Source organism: Apium graveolens, chromosome 9 (assembly GCF_009905375.1).
Source record: "Apium graveolens cultivar Ventura chromosome 9, ASM990537v1, whole genome shotgun sequence".
In the NCBI taxonomy this organism is placed as follows: Eukaryota; Viridiplantae; Streptophyta; class Magnoliopsida; order Apiales; family Apiaceae; genus Apium; species Apium graveolens.
The window spans coordinates 153,923,734-153,940,379 of NC_133655.1; the positions used below are offsets into that span (position 1 = coordinate 153,923,734).

Genomic DNA, 16,646 nt, shown 5'->3' on the forward strand with positions numbered 1-16,646 from the left:
TCACGTGCGATGCACGAGTTTCCATTAATATTTTAAATTTTTATTTATCAAGTTATATTATATTTTTAAAATATTTATATAAATATATAATGATTATATATTTATGATGAAAATAATAAAATAACATGTGGTCGTAATTTAGTAGAATAAATAGACTATTTCTAGTAGTTTAACAATTTAGTAGTTTAGCAGATATGTAACACTATTATTTATATCTTTTAATAATATGATAAGTTGTATTCGTAGTTTAGTAGGATAAGTATACTATATTTAGTAGTAGTTTAATAATTTAGTAGTTTATTAGATATATAACACTATTTATCTATTTTTGTAATAATCAAAATTAGGAAATTATCGTTGAACCAAACCGTTGAACCAAATTATCTCTATTCCGGCTATTATAATATAGTATAGATGTACAAAATTGATGACGATTTTGAGTCTGAAACTCATCTAATCTCGGGTTTCAAGCATGATATATGAAATAGATAATAATTATCCTTTTATTATTTAGGAAATATATGTTGATAAAATTGAGAATAATATGTATATTTTTCCGGTTGATTTTAAACTATTATGTAATTTACTATGTGATATATATACTAGTAATTATTTTTTTTAAAAAAAATATTTAACATATCCGAATTTTAATCTGAGTACTCGTGACTCGGTAGACTTACCGAGTTAACCTGAGTTTCGATTTTTAGAAAACCGAGTATAAGTAACATATAATATATTTTTGACTAATCAATCACTATATATAATCTTGTATCATATTCAAACAAATAATTATTAAAATAGTATTGATAACTAATTTTATAATCTTGTAATTTTTTTTCTTTATTTAACCAATATAATATTCATATGTCTTGTATTGGTGATTTTAATCTAAAAATCACCTAAGAAAAATATCGTATCAATAGTGAAAAAATACATATAATAGATTTTTTTATTCCCCATATGTGTATACATGATCATTAGATATTAGATATGAATAATCATCTCTTATATGTAATAGATTTCATATCAATATTGATATCATATCAATCTTGTAAACTCGTATTATAAATTTTATTATTTATTCGTGTAAGTGAAAACATGATCATATTAATTATGTATAATAATGATAACTTTAAAAGGATTTAATCACTATTAAATACTACACATGTGTTACCTTATTTATCTTTCATGTAAAATAGTTACTTTTTATGTTAATTGTTGAATAATATTATAATTTTAATAGTGACTAAAATCTTGAGAAATATACATAGGAGACTAAATCAACATATACACAAATGATATATTGACATAATGGTATTGAAATTTATAAGAGTAGTGGCTAGACTTGATTTCAGTTTTCAATAGAAACATTATTAAAAATATAGTAAATATACAGACAAATCTATAATTTCACCCGAATAAAATATCATATTGAATTTTATATCAATATTCTGCTGCTATATAGATATAAATGATATAGACATAAGACTAATAAATAAATACTTACATAAATTGACGTGTACGGCTAACAAACCAACCTTAGAAATAAATGTATGTATCATCGGAATATGCTTTCCAGTTAGGGGAGAACATGCTAGTATGGTGCTTTTTTGTGTTTGGACAATTAGATATGGTAGCTACTAGCTACTCTTCCGCCGTCAACCCGGTTTCTTTACCATTTTATTTCATTAGCACATATTTTAACATTATTATATAACATAATTTTTTAATTTTTTAACTTTTTTTTGTATAAAATTTTTAAAGTAATATATTTTTATTTTGATTTTTTTAAAACAATTTAGATAGCTATAATTTATAAGAGACCCTAAAATACGTGACAGGACAAAGGGAGTAATTATTATTCTCGTATTATATTCATTTCTATACAATTTTTAAGATATTTTGTTCAATTCTATACATTTCAAATTTTTACCCAAAATAGTAAAAATTTAATAATATAAAATTCATCTACATCCTCTATTTTCTCTCATTACACAAACTTTATTAATTAAATATTGACTGTTCCCACCACTTTATCCAACTTCATATCTTAATTGTATTTTTTTTCTCTCTCATCCCACTATCTTTTCAAAAATAATATTATTCTAATATATTTTTTGTCTCCATGTCCAAATCATTTGTATACAAGGACGCCTATTCTCTTTGGAATTGGATTATGTAAAACGCCTGTATCCATGTGGCTTGCTTTTTATTATTTTTATAATTAAATTTATTTTTCCCTTTATGTCATTGTAATTGTGTGTTTAGAATTGGATTGTTATTCCAAAAATACATGCATACTCGTGGTGTTTCACAGCAACTCTGTTTTAGTTTTGACGTCATGTATGTTTTACAGAAGGCCAGAAGCTGTGTTAACTCTTGATGCCAATTTTATTACTTGTTTTTTTTTGAAACTGGAATTTATATCATTAAATCATCAAACTTTCGCTTATAAGAGGCTCCAACACAGACTGTGGAGGAGTTATAAAATCACTAAAGCAATTGATTTCACAAGGTACTCTAGCAAGAATGTGAGCTACCTTATTCGCTTGCTTTTTAACAAAAGAAATCAATATATCTCTACGATCCTCCAATAACCTACGACATTCCTGAAATACCACCCTAACTTCCAAATAATTCTCTACTATTTTGTTAATAGCATGGACTGAGTTTTTGGAATCACTCTCAATGTCCACCCCATACAAACCCAGTGAGATAGCCCATCTGATTGCTTCCAACACTCCCCTTGCTTCTGCTTCGACTGCTGAGACTCCACCTGCATCTTTCCGAGTTCTAGCTCTGATAAATCTGCCTTCATGATCTCGAATGATTAGACCACATGAGAACCATGAGAGCCCTGCAATCACGTGAGCATCAACATTAATTTTCACTCTACCTTCCCTTGGAGGGTGCCATTTATCCATTACATTTTCAGAAACCTGCACCCCTACTTTGTTCCTAAGAATCTTACTCTGTTGACTATCTCTCCACTGCTTCACCTGAATAACACTCGACTGCATTGCCATCTGGGTTGCTACCGTCTTACCCTGCCACACCCTCATATTCCTAGCTGACCAAATACCCCACAAGATCGTTGCTATCTGAGCCAGCTTATTAAACGACTCATTTGCCAGCGTCTGCAATAACCACTCTGAGCACGACAATATCTGAGATGTGTCAAAACCCAAGCCCAGTTCATTCCAACAGCCCTTAGCATAATTACACTCAAGGCATATGTGCCTCAAATGTTCCACATCAATCCCACATAACGGGCATAAAATAGTAGTATTCACTCCTTTCCCTCTCAACATATTTCGCACAGGAATATTATTTCTACACACCCTCTACAGAAACACCTTGATTTTCTGAAGAACCTGTATCTTCCAAAGTCTCCCCCAGCCCTTACTCTCTTCTAGCTGTTTACACTGACTATAATGCTGCTGCCAAAACCTATACCCCGATTTAGCACTATACTTTCCATTCAATGAGTAATTCCAAACAATACGATCTTGGAACTGGTTATTTGCGACAGGTATTGCTAGAATAAACCTAGCGTCACTACTCGAAAACAAGTTGTGCACCTTTGTTACATCCCACTCCTTAGTACCAGAAACAAAGAGATCGCAAACCTTTAGGTTCCTCACCGAACTCAGACATTGTTCATTCACTCTGTGACCCTCTTTACCTCGAAGCCACTTATCAGCACCCACATTAATAGAACGTCCATCATTCACTACCCATCTGTAGCCTTGTTTTAGGGATTTTTTAGCTTGCCAAAGACCTGACCACACATAACTTACACCCCCTCCCCTACTCGCATTAAACAAACTTGAATGTGTAAAATATTTGTCTTTGAACACCCTTGCTACCAGAGAGGTTGGATTATTCAGAAGATTCCAACATTGTTTTCCTAAGAGCGACAAATTAAAACCGTGAAGATCACGAAATGCTAGACCACCTTGCTCCTTCGACATACTCATATTTGTCCATGAAGTCCATCTAATTCCTTTCTTAATGTCCTCCTGTGAACCCCAGAAATAGCTATTCATCATCCTTTCAAGATCAGTACATAATGATTTTGGAAACAGAAAGCATGACATAGCGTACGAGGGAATTGCTTGCGCTATTGTTCGAAGTAACACAACCTTACCATCCTTAGAAAGACATTTAGAACTCCACCCCTGTATTTTACTCCATAACCGATCTTTCAAAAAATTAAAAACCGTTTTTTAGATCTTCCTATCAAAGATGGTAGTCTAAGATACTTTCCCACACTCAGATCACTATGAACACCCAGCAACACTTTCAACTCTTCCTGTTTATCCAGCCTTACGTTCAAGCTAAAATAAATGCCGGATTTCTGAAGATTGATTGCCTGACCAGACTGAAGCTCGTACTTCTGTAAGACTGATTTAACCTCCAAGACCTCCTCTGTCTTAGCTTTACAGAATAAAAAACTGTCATTTGCAAAAAGCAGATGCCTTATCGCAGGAGCTTGCATATAAATTTTACATCCTTGAATCCTTCCTTCAGCAGCTGAGTTTGTCAACATACACGACAGACCTTCCACACAAAACAAGAGTAAATACGGTGATAATGGATCACCTTGACGCAGCCCCCTTGTAGGGTTTATAGGACCAATTTGTGTGCCATTGAAACTGATAGTGTACGTCACTGTCGTAACACATAAACGCATCCGGTCAATCCATTTATTATCAAAACCTAGCTGCTTCATCTACTGCATCAGAAAACTCCAATCCACCCTGTCATAAGCCTTGCTAACATCCAATTTTAAAACAACCTCTCCCTCTAAACCCTTTTTCTTCTGCTTCATATAGTGTAATAACTCGAAAGCCACTAGAACATTATCCGTTATATTTCTTCCTGGAACAAATGCCGATTGATTGTCTGAAATGATACCTGGCAAAATCTTTTTGAGACGATTAGCTAGCACCTTTGATATAACTTTATAAAGAATGTTGCATAAAGTTATTGGTCGCAAGTCCTTCATCTCATCTGCATTATCTTTCTTAGGAATTAATACAACATTTATATCATTAAGACCAAGTGGAAATGCCAAATCTACTAACCAATTTTTGCAACACTAAAAAACATCTTTCCCAAACAAACCCCAGAAATGTTGGTAAAATGCTGGATTCAAACCATCTGGACCAGCACTTTTGTCAGGGTGCATTTGCTTTATAGCCTCCGAAAATTCCTCTATCTTGAACTCTGCTATAAGATCTCTATTCTGTTCTTCTGTTATAACAGCTTCTTGTTCGTCCAAACTGTTCATCTCCAATCTCTTTGTACCACCAAAAATTCTGCTAAAATAACCTTTGACTAACTCACACATTTCTTCGTGCTTATTAATCACAGCTCCACTCTCATCCTTAAGATATCCCGCCTGATTCTGCTTCCTCCTACTAGTTGCATACGCATGAAAGTACCTTGAATTAGAGTCACCATCTTGCAACCAAAAAGACTTAGCTCTTTGTTGCCAATATATCTCCTCACTCAACATAAGATCTTCAAGATTCTTCTTTTCCTCGAAATATCTTTTCGTTCTGTCCTCATCTGCACAGTCTTCAAATGACAAAACCAATCATTTTTGCCTTTTAATTTTCTCACGAAACTTGTTAAAGAATCGCTTTCCCCACTTTTCCATAAAAGAAGACAACTCTAGCAATTTAGGAAGAAAACTACCTGTTTCCAGATTTTTCCAGTGAGCAGTGACCTCTGCATGAAAATTCTCTTCTCTGAGCCATGTATTCTCAAAACGAAACCGAAAATTCTTCTTTGAGTGGTCTGTATTAGACAAATCCAACTTTATTGGATCATGGTCAGAATGAGTGCAATGATGCACACTAAGTTTGCATAATGGATATAAACTCCACCAAGCTGTAGAAGCAAACGCCCTATCGAGTCTCTCCCTTACCACTCCTGTGTACCTCTACTTTTCTCCCAAGTGTAACTACCTCCCGTCAACTCCAGTTCAATTAGACCACACTCCTCGATTGTTCTCTTAAAACCATCCAAGAGCGATTGAGGATGAGCACAATTGCCTTTCTTATCAGAAATATTCACCATATCATTAAAATCTCCTAATACTACCCAAGGTAAGTCAGACACACCAGCTAACATCTTCAAAAGACCCCACGACTCCCTTATACGAGCACGCTCTGGAAATCCATAAAAGCCAGTCAATCTCCACTTGACTTCATTTACATTAGTAATCTGAACATCAATAAAATTAATACCCTGGTTACAAACAGTACACTTGACATTACTTTTCCAAAAGAGAGCAATACCTCCACTCCTACTAACACATTCTACTGTCCAGTGATTGTCAAAGCCCATCTTATCACAAAGATGTTTAATCCTCTCCTTATAAGACAACGTTTCCATTAAAAACAGTATATTAGGTTTATGAGACTTCACCATGTTCCACAAAGCACGAATTGCACGAGGATTCCCCAATCCTCTGCAGTTCCAACTTATAGCATTCATAACGTCCGGCTAGCTTGCTGGGCAAGCTTAGCCAGTTGAGAGTTTTCTGACGATGTACAATCCAGATCAGAAAGCACAACATCTTTATTATTATAAACTACTACTGGAGTAGATGCCCCTACAAACCCACCCGGTGTATCCATAATGTCATAGTTTCCTGGGCCACCTCTCATTCTTTTCCTTTCAACAATTTGGAGCCCAGTTGTTTCCTCATTATCCAGCCCATCTTCAAAAATTAAATTTGAATTTCCCCCCCCTAACTTCCATATTCGACACTGCAAATTTTAGGGAATTATTATTATCTCCATACAACTGCAATCCCTGATTTTTCTCAATTCCTACGATCACGCCCCTATCCCCTTTCTCACAACTGAACTTCCCTGATTTTGGGCATGCACCGTACCGTCCCTGTCGCACCTCCCAATCCTTATCGTCCTCCTCCTGCAACCACCGACTTTTAACTGGACCACCAGCCCTTCTAGGTGGAGCTCTGAGCCAACTCCCCCACTCCTTATTGCTGCATTCACTTGTCATTAAAAGAAACTTTCTGCAATAACGATCTGTATGCGTTAACATTCCACACGTAAAACAGAAGTCACCTAAACGTTCGTATTTACATGAAGCCATCACCTCCACCCCACTTTTCTTCATTATTTTCTTTCTGCGCTTTAATGGTTTTCTAACATCCAATCGAACTCGAATACGCATAAATTCTCTCCAGATACTTGTGTTGTTCTTACTGTCATACTCCAAAAATTCTCCAAAGAAGTCCCCCAGTTGCTTCCCCACAGCCTCCGTTATAAATTCAGAAGGAAGCTCATAAATCTGCATCCACATATTTACATGCCACAATGGAACATTTAGTGGTTCCTCCCCCTTTGGAACCTCCGCCATTACAATCATCGCATTATCAAATGACCACGACCCTCCCTTTAGGACCCAATTCATATCTTCTTTATGATAGAATTGAAACAAGAAAATCCCCTGCTCTATCTCCTTTATATTTATGCCCATTGCCGGCCTCCACACATCTGCCATTTTTGACTTCATTGCATTAATATTTATCCTTCTTTCTGTCAAAAACCTGCCCACAAATACATAACTCATATCTATTTATCTCCACTTCCTCTTCCCCACCATATACAAATGCCGAATTCTCCTCATCATCAATATCCAACCCTGTAAACTGATCATTCAAATCATTATAGCGAGCCATAGTATCTAAAACTCTCACGATTCACCCTCTAGAATTAGAGATTGAACGAAGAGAAAAACAAAACTCTCACATAGATGGAGAGAAAGTATAGATAGTTATAAATTTTTTTGTTCTGCACGTTTCAAATTTCTCATTTTTTTATTACTTGTTATATTGAGTTAATGTGGTAGGTTAAGTAGTAGGGTTAGGTTAAAAAAAGACATAAACTAACATAACAACATACACATCTATAATTACACAAAACTCACTTTTTTCATAATGTAGGATATTATAATAATTTTAATAATAGTTGGCAATTGATAAAATTTAATAATATTTCAACTCAATAATACAATCAAAATTTACATAAAGCAAAAGTAAATTAAAACCAAAAAATTGTAAAATAAGAAATTAAAGGTAAGATATTAAAATGTCGTAATAAATTAAAATTTAAAATAAAACTAAAACACATTACAAATTTGTATATTAAAATGTTATAATAAGTTAAAATTTAAAACTAAAATACAGTATAAATTTGTCATTTCATAAATATTTAAAGTAATTATATTTTTAAGTAATATTAAATTAAAACTGAAAATATTATTAATTTTTACACCTTACATGAATTGAACTAGGTTTGTAATTATTTTTATTGCAAGTTTACTCTGAAATAAAAATTAGTTTTATATAGTATAGTAAAATTATTGAGAGAAAACAAAAAATGTTATTAATTGTAAAATTAAGACAAGACATAAAATTTTATAAGAGATCACTAAATTAATTAATCAAGATCAACATTATTTTTTAAATATCAATTCATAATATTTTCAAATTTAAAATATTTATTATGATAAAAATAAACTCATACGAAAAAAATTCAAAACATCTCATTCATCGGGCGTAAAGATAGTATTACATAATACATTCTAATAGGATTGTAGTTTGAACCGGCGTCAGAAATCTTCCCTCCAGCAACGAGGCCAAATTTTAACCAATCTCATATCGCTCTCTTTAATCAAATTATTTAATTAATTGCTTGATTATTATTTTCATAATAATAATCATGTTTCGGTACTTTCCATATCTACCTCCTAGATTTACAAATAAAGCAAGTGATATTGTCAAGTTGATTGATTTGATCGAGCCTTTAACGGTAAACTGATCAAACGAGAAAAGCTTAACATATCTATCGAACAAAAAATCATGGGCCAAGGTCTTGTCTCGCTTTACAGATTATATGACCAAAATTTTTATGTAGATTTTTTATGTAATTTTTACGTATCGTTATACATCACTTTTTATCTATAACACACATACTTGTGTGTGATCTTTTTCATAAATACCTGTTCATATTCTTTTAAATGAGGGTAAGACTGCATATATTATATCCTCCCCAAACAATGTTGTGTTCGATATTATTAATTACGTTTGACTTATTGATTCATTATTATTCCAAAATACAGTATTTGACTTTTTCTTATTTTCATACACCTTTTGACAAGTAAATTTCAATTTCACCCTCATTAAATACAACATATATTTCCAATACAAGATTATAACTATGAAATTTAATAAGTATAGTTTGTAAAATTATCCAACTAAATATTTTAATAAATATAAAAATTGGTCTGCGTGCAAGGTTCTAAATAAGCGGTTATAATGGGATAAAGGGAATAATAATTAAACCATGATAATAAGTTCACAAAATTACATACAAAATTAAGTGATAAATTTGTATTGAATTATAAATAATTGCACATTATTTTATAATTTTCATATGAATAATTTATACATGTAGTATTGCTCATTAAAGATTGGGCTAAAAGCCGAATCTCATCAACAAAGCCTTTCCTAACCGTACCGAATAAACTCTATTGGGCTCAGCCCCAAAAGACGACCATACTGTACTTGGATTTTCAACTTTAATCAAACAAAACAATTTTGGAATCTTAAGCCTCATTTACAACACAGCTATAACTAATGGCTAATATTAGACCCTAATGGACACAGATGATGGAACTGAGAAAGCCATCAACACCCTTGCATTGTACCGTGTTTGGGTGATTGACATCTTACACCAGTCATGTGCCATTTCTCCTCGTCATATGCTTAACCAACGTCAACATTAAATCTCCAGAGCCTTCTGGTTAACATATTATTCCTCCTCAAAGACCTTTCAGAATCTGATCCAAAACTCTATTCTCTACTAATCTTGTACTGCTTCTGCCTTGTCAGTTTTTTAAAGAGTAAAATGCAATCTGTGTACCCGAACTTTACAAATGGTGCAAGTTGTGTACCTCGACTTTCATAATTGGATAATGTGTACTTCTAGTTTGGAAAAGCGTATAAGATGTGTACTTCCGTTATTGTAGACGTTAGAGATGTTAAGTCATGTTCAAATGGGGGTAAAAGTCAGTGCCCTTTTTGTAATTCATCTTCAAAGAAGCCATATGACCCTTTAACTAATGGGGACCAATCTGTAGCAACTGTTTGCTATTATTAGATTGTTAACAAACAGTTTAAGGGCCGTTGGATGGGGGATTAACGGGTGAGATGGTACACGGACCGTGGAAAGTTTCAGCGGTTGGTCTGGACGGACCGCGGAAATTTTCCGCGGTTGGGTGCTGTCCCCTTATCCCCAGCATCCCAACAGCACCTCATTTCACCACAAAAACACCAAAATTTTGTAGAAAAATTCTACTCTCTCCAAGTTTACATTTTAGGCGATTTTCATCAAGAACTTCAAGTTGTTTTGTCAATTCAAGGTATATTTCTTGTCTTAAATTTCTCATTTTCATGGCGGATAAATTATTTGCTCGCATGTTTCGTCATAAATGTCAAAATGAAAAAAAAGAGGCTATTGATTGTAGTTTACTTCTTGATAGTTTAAATAGTAGTGAAGAACCTAAAACCCCTATATATGTTGAAGATGATGATTTTGTAGATAGAAATGAGCAATTTATTAATTTAGATGACGATTTGGTTGATGTTGAAGATGAAAGTGATGGAAATGAGGTTGAAAATAAGGTCGAAAATGATGATGGGGGGGGAGTTCCATATTTTAATCAAATTTTTCAAAGTGTGGATGAGGCCGGTCATTTTTTTAGGGCTTATGCTTTACGAAATGGATTTGCGATTAAAATTCAAGCTAGCCATCGTAATAAAGACAACGAGATATATGGTCGTTTATATATTTGTAGGCTTTATGGAAAAAGTGTCGTCGCCGAGAGTAGTCAAAATAAATGGCGTAGAGAGGTTCTTCCTAAAAGCGAGTGCAAGGTGAGGATGTATGTCAATTATCAAAAGAAAAAACGTCACTTGGAGGTAACTAGCCTTGAATTGGTACACAACCACGGTCTTGTTTCCCCTAGTAAGATGAATTTGGTACAACGAGAAAGACATGTCAACACCGTGACCCGTAGTTTGATAAAAATGCTTTATGGTTCGGGGGTTCGTAATTGTCAAGTGATGAATGTGATTGGTAACATTCATGGAGGTAATGACAAAGTTGGTTTCAATGTTCAACATGTTAGGAATGTGTTAAGAGACGAGAGGATGAAAAGGTTTGAGATTAGTGACGCCCAAGCGGGGTTGGACTTGTTGCATAGGTTGAATGAAGAAAGTGGTTCTAAATATTTTATTAGGACCGAAGTCGATGAAGAGAATCGCTTGAAGTGTCTAGTATGGATTGATCCAAGATGTATAATGGCTTACCAAAATTTTGGCGATGTTATGGCTTTTGATACCACTTATCGGACAAATAGGTATGCAATGCCATTTGTCCCATTTACCGGAGTCAATCATCATTATCAATCGGTAATTTTCGGGTTTGCATTGATGCGGGATGAACACGCGTCGACTTTTGAGTGGATTCTTCGTACTTGGCTTGAAGGTGTGGGGAATAATCCTCCATTGACTATAATCACGGATCAAGATCAAGCCATGGCAAGCGCTATTGCGGTTGTACTCCCGAATACTACCCATTTATTGTGTTCTTGGCACATTAGTCAAAAATTCCCGGAAAAATTAGCTCATTATTATTCGGCTTTTCCGGAATTCAAGACGGACTTCAACAATTGCATTTATAAATCTCTCACCGAATGTGTTTTTGAAGCTAGATGGGCGTCGTTTGTGGAAAAGTATCACTTGCAAGATCATAAATGGTTAAAGGGGTTATATGAGTTGAAGCACAAGTGGATTCCTGCATATACTAGAAACAAATTTTCGGCGTTTCAAAATAGTACATCGAGGAGTGAGGGGATGAATTCTTTCTTTGATAAGTATGTGAGTTTGGCAACGGGTTTGAAGGAATTCATTGAAAATGCCCAAAAAGCATTGGCAAGGCAATTCATGAGGGAGAAGGAAGAAGATTATGTCACCATTAATCTAAAATGTCCTATGAAATTGCATACCACATTGGAGTATCATGCTTCTTGTATCTACACTAAGGAAATGTTTGGGAGATTTCAAGATGAATTGGTCGAGTCTTCAAAATACTTTGTTGAAAAAGACCGACGAGCTAGTGAAGAAGGGGAGAGAATGGGGGATGTTTATACGTACTATAGTTGTTATAGGCCCATGTCCGAGCCTACGAGAAGAAATGTTTATTTTGTGGCATTCGAGAAAGCAAGCTCTTTGGGAATGTGTACGTGTAGAATGCTTGAACATTCGGGGCTACCTTGTAGACACCTATTGGCGGTCTTCACTAAGAAACGGGTTTCGGAAATTCCCCCGTATTACATAAACCGGAGGTGGACAATGCATGCCAATAGAGTTGATGGTGTGTTGCCTTATAATTTGGATGTTGGACAAAGTCATGAGATGACCTCAACCGATCGATTTAATAGCATGACAATGTTAACCATGAGTTTTTGTCAAAGTAGCATTGCAAAGCCTCCTTCACCTCCTCCTCGGTCAAAGGCTCAAACCAATTATTAGCAAAATACGCCGCCTTGTTCTCTATCACCCCACAAGTCAGCGCATCCCCCTGAACTGGCACCCCTAAAATAAACCCCACATCCTCCAATGTAACAGTCATCTCGCCCTGCCTCGTGAAAAAAGTGTTGGTCTCAGGTCTCTAACGCTCCACCAAAGCAGATATCAACCGAGTGTTAGTAGCCAAGACAACAGCAGGGTCTGCAAAAATCCCAAACCCAAGCATGTGTAGCAATTCCCGCTGTGGTCTCCTTAACTTCCACAAGTGCAATGACTTGTTCCCCGAATAGCTCTGCAACTCATCTCTCCCTGTACCATCCCAAACATCCTCACTGATGTGATACCGATTATCCCAAATAATATTATGCGCGTTAGGACCCGGCAACATATTCCCAAAATCATCAAAATTATCCATACCTGAAAATATTGCCAACAAAATTCATCAATCACCACAATAAAAACACCACAACGTACACAATAAAAATAATCACCACATATATAAACACCAAGTTCACAATACATTCGAAATAACTACCCATTATTTGCAACAAAATTATATGTTAATTGCATCCATACTTTTACACTAACATAACTCGAATTTAACACTAAATTTATCATTACAAATTTGAATTATAAATAAATTAAATTAACACTAAAATTATCACGAATAATCCTAAATTTATTCCTAAATATTCAAATTATCACTAAATTGTCACTAAATTTAACACTAAATTTAGCACTAATATTCGAATTTACAGATTTTTCATTACATTCAAATTCGAATTATAATATAAAAATCTAATTTTATACGTAATTATTAAAAATTTGAATTATAATTATAAATTCGAATTAATTCAAATTATAAATTCGATTATTAAAAATTCTAATTAAAATTGTAATTTCGAATTAAAATTATAAATTCGATTATTAAAATTTCGAATTAAAATTGTAAATTTCAATTTTATACACTAAATTAATTCTAAATTAACACAAATTTATCCTAAAATCGATATTAAATCAAGTCCAAATTATGAACCCTAGAAATTATAAAAATTTGAATTTATTCATAGTACGATTCATATGTTAATTAATACATTAATTAACCCTAAATATCAAAATTACATACACAAATTCAGATTTATAACAAGAAAAAAACACTAGTTTATATGAATAAAACTGTAAATAACAATTAAGATATCGATTACATACCTTGATTAGTGAAAAAGAAGACTGATTTTGCTCAAAATATTCTTTGCTGTGGGTGTTGCTCCTGCTGCTGCTGGCTGCTGCTGCGTTTGTGTTTGTGTCTGTGCTGCGGCTGTGTGTTTGTGTATATCTATTCTGAGAGTATGCGTTTTCCAAGAATTAGGTAAACAAAAAACACCACCAACCGCTGAAAATTTCCGCGGTCCGTGCAGAGGGGTATTTTGGTAATTACTCCGGACCGCTGAAAATTTCCGCGGTCCATTGGGTGCTGTTTTAATTATCAGTCGTTAGATCCACCATCCAACGGTGGAAAACCTGTTTGTTGTATACCGGTCTACAACAAACGTTTGTTGTAGACCGGCCCCCTTAACTAATTACCATTCTTATAGACCTAAATTTTTACCGTACAATCCGAGTAAGAAGCGGAGAATCTTCCTGAATGAAAACAGTGACAATGATATCACTGAGAAAAAAGATGGGTTAGGGTAGTTTTTTGAGTCTCCAGAAGGTAGTGGAAGAGACATATGAAGAAGGTTATGTGAAGGAAGAGGAAGACGGTAATCCTAATGACCCTGATGATGGAGATGAGGATTCAGTATGGACTTGACCAGCTGCAGCACTCTGAAACATCGGAAGTAAATGATTTCTTTTCTGAATTTGAGGCTAGCCCTGACGTTAATGCCGAATTTGTACAAATGACAAGTGAAGAGATCATATCACAGGTTGAAGTAGTTTCTTTAATTGTATTGGTCACTATGGTTCATATTACATGTTGAAGGAATAGTAAGAAGTTTCTTTATTGCCTACACAAAAGAATATCGACGAAGAAGCTTCTTTGTCTACAAAGAAGGACAACAATGAACAAGCTTCTTTGCTTGTAGAAAGACACTAATGTTGAACCTGCTAATCAAGTACAAAAGACCGGTGTAATTTGTAGTTTGGAAGAAGAATAGGTGAAAAAGGTTGAGTCTTTCAATGGTCCCTCAACACCTCTTGCCTCAGTGAATATCGTTTCAGAAGAACTTAGCAGGCAGAGGCAAGCTCCTATAGCTGTGTTGCTTGGAGAGCTTGTGATCGGAGAAAATACAATTATTAGGAGTAGCGAAATGACAAGGATGCCAGACCCGGAAGAGTGTAATGTTAGCAATTCTCTTTTTACACACATGACAAAATCGCGTGGCAAGCTTTTTTTGGTTCAGAATCATGAAGCACATGTAGAGCTCTCTACCACAGATTCTACAGTCAACATCACAAAAGAAGAAGAGGCCAGTGAGAAAGAGGTAAATTTTTCCGGCATCTTTTTCATTGGTCTAGTTTCTACTCCTGATTACATTGCATATTGTTTACTTTGGGAAGTTTTTGAATGATCTATTTTGTGGTATTTAACTTATTTAAAGCAATGGTGGGGAATCACAACAAGGCGATCAAGCAGACTCCGCAACAAGGCTATTTGTCTCCACGAATCGTCTCCTTTGTAATACATTTTTATAGGCTTAACCACTCGAAACATCATATTTGTTGTTTCACAAGACCAGTGTCATCATTTCACCATCTCAACCTTTATTTTCTTAGATGTTCTTCATTTTTATGAAGGTTGTATTAATTTTTTTATTAAAAGAAATAAATCCAGGGCGATTGTTAGATTTTGTTTTCAAGTAATCAAATAGGATCTGTATCAAGGCTATGTTTCCATTCTTTTAGGATTAAGCACTCAAAACCAGCCTCTTTTTTTGTTTCATCAGACTCTATGCACCATCTTAACGAGGGGTTTTCTTTATCATTGGTTCTGGTAAGTTAACGGTGTTAAACTTCAACTAACGGAAGTACACATCATGCACATTTTTGCCAACTTAAGGTACACATTATGCTATTTTGGAAGTAGAGGTACACAACTTGAACCATTTGCAAAGTTCAGGTACACAGGTTGCATCTTACTCTTTTTTTAACTGTAGCTTCTTTTGTTTTTCATAAGGACTCATGGGTCCAGCCAAATATCCCCAGACCTCATTTACACAGACCGTAAGGTTCCAGATAGTACCTGAGCATTTTTAATAATCAAATAGGATCTGCATCAAGGCTATGTTTCCATTCTTTTAGGATCAAGCACTCAAAAACAACCTCTTTTTTTGTTTCATCAGACTCTATGCACCATCTTAACGAGGGGTTTTCTTTATCATTAGTTTTGGTAAGTTAACAGTGTTAAACTTCAACTAAGGGAAGTACACATCATGCACAGTTTTGCCAACTTAAGGTACACATTATGTTATTTTGGAAGTAGAGGTACACAACTTGCACCATTTGCAAAGTTCAGGTACACAGGTTGCATTCTACTCTTTTTTAACTGTAGTTTCTTTTGTTTTTCATAAGGACTCATGAGTCTAGCCAAATATCCCCAAACCTCATTTGCACAGACTGTAAGGTTCCAGATAGTACCTGAGCAATTTCGCTGATTGACCCGAACTGTTTTCATTGAGAATTAGCTCATTTATCGTAAACCACATTGACCTTGACAAAGACATTTTTAAGATAATCCGTGTTGGAAACGTGATAAGCTTATAAATTCAAACACCTGATATATGTATAATATATGATATATAATTTAAAAAAATTGGTAGCAAGTAAACACACACAGAATTTTTTTTTCTATATTTCTATTACAACACAAGGCTACAGCCTTTCTTCTCAAATTAAGAGCTTTAGCTCTTTTCTTTTTGTTTTCTCTGTTTTCTAACTCACTCCACTATGTTACTTTCACTACAACATACAGGCTCTATTTATAACCTTTAAAATGACATATTAA

At 34.4% G+C, this 16,646-nt stretch overlaps 3 protein-coding genes across 3 annotated transcripts; 1 reads left to right on the forward strand and 2 right to left on the reverse strand.

Moving 5' to 3' along the window:
* Positions 1-2,429: 2,429 nt before the first annotated feature.
* LOC141685667 (uncharacterized) lies at positions 2,430-3,311 on the reverse strand. The gene has a single exon (XM_074490759.1). The coding sequence runs from the start codon at positions 3,309-3,311 to the stop codon at positions 2,430-2,432; it is 882 nt and encodes a 293-aa protein (XP_074346860.1).
* Positions 3,312-4,735: 1,424 nt separating this feature from the next.
* On the reverse strand, positions 4,736-6,510 carry LOC141685668 (uncharacterized). Its single transcript, XM_074490760.1, has 4 exons — positions 5,952-6,510; positions 5,707-5,808; positions 5,114-5,586; positions 4,736-5,029 (listed from the first exon to the last, which is right to left on the reverse strand). Exons 1-4 carry the CDS (start codon positions 6,508-6,510, stop codon positions 4,736-4,738), a joined length of 1,428 nt encoding a protein of 475 aa, XP_074346861.1.
* A 3,748-nt stretch (positions 6,511-10,258) lies between these two features.
* LOC141685669 (protein FAR1-RELATED SEQUENCE 5-like) lies at positions 10,259-12,643 on the forward strand. The gene has a single exon (XM_074490761.1). It carries the CDS (start codon positions 10,259-10,261, stop codon positions 12,641-12,643), a length of 2,385 nt encoding a protein of 794 aa, XP_074346862.1.
* Positions 12,644-16,646: the final 4,003 nt, after the last annotated feature.

Bases quoted from the DNA above. Each gene is read 5' to 3' on its own strand.
- LOC141685669 (XM_074490761.1), top strand. From the start codon at position 10,259: ATGGTACACGGACCGTGGAAAGTTTCAGCGGTTGGTCTGGACGGACCG.
- LOC141685667 (XM_074490759.1), bottom strand. From the start codon at position 3,311: ATGTTGAGAGGGAAAGGAGTGAATACTACTATTTTATGCCCGTTATGT.
- LOC141685668 (XM_074490760.1), bottom strand. From the start codon at position 6,510: ATGAATGCTATAAGTTGGAACTGCAGAGGATTGGGGAATCCTCGTGCA. The intron at 5,587-5,706 runs GTAGTTTTCTTC...TGTCATTTGAAG, and splicing joins CTGGAAAAATCTGGAAACAG to ACTGTGCAGATGAGGACAGA. The intron at 5,030-5,113 runs GTTTTTTAGTGT...TTAATTCCTAAG, and splicing joins GGGGTTTGTTTGGGAAAGAT to AAAGATAATGCAGATGAGAT.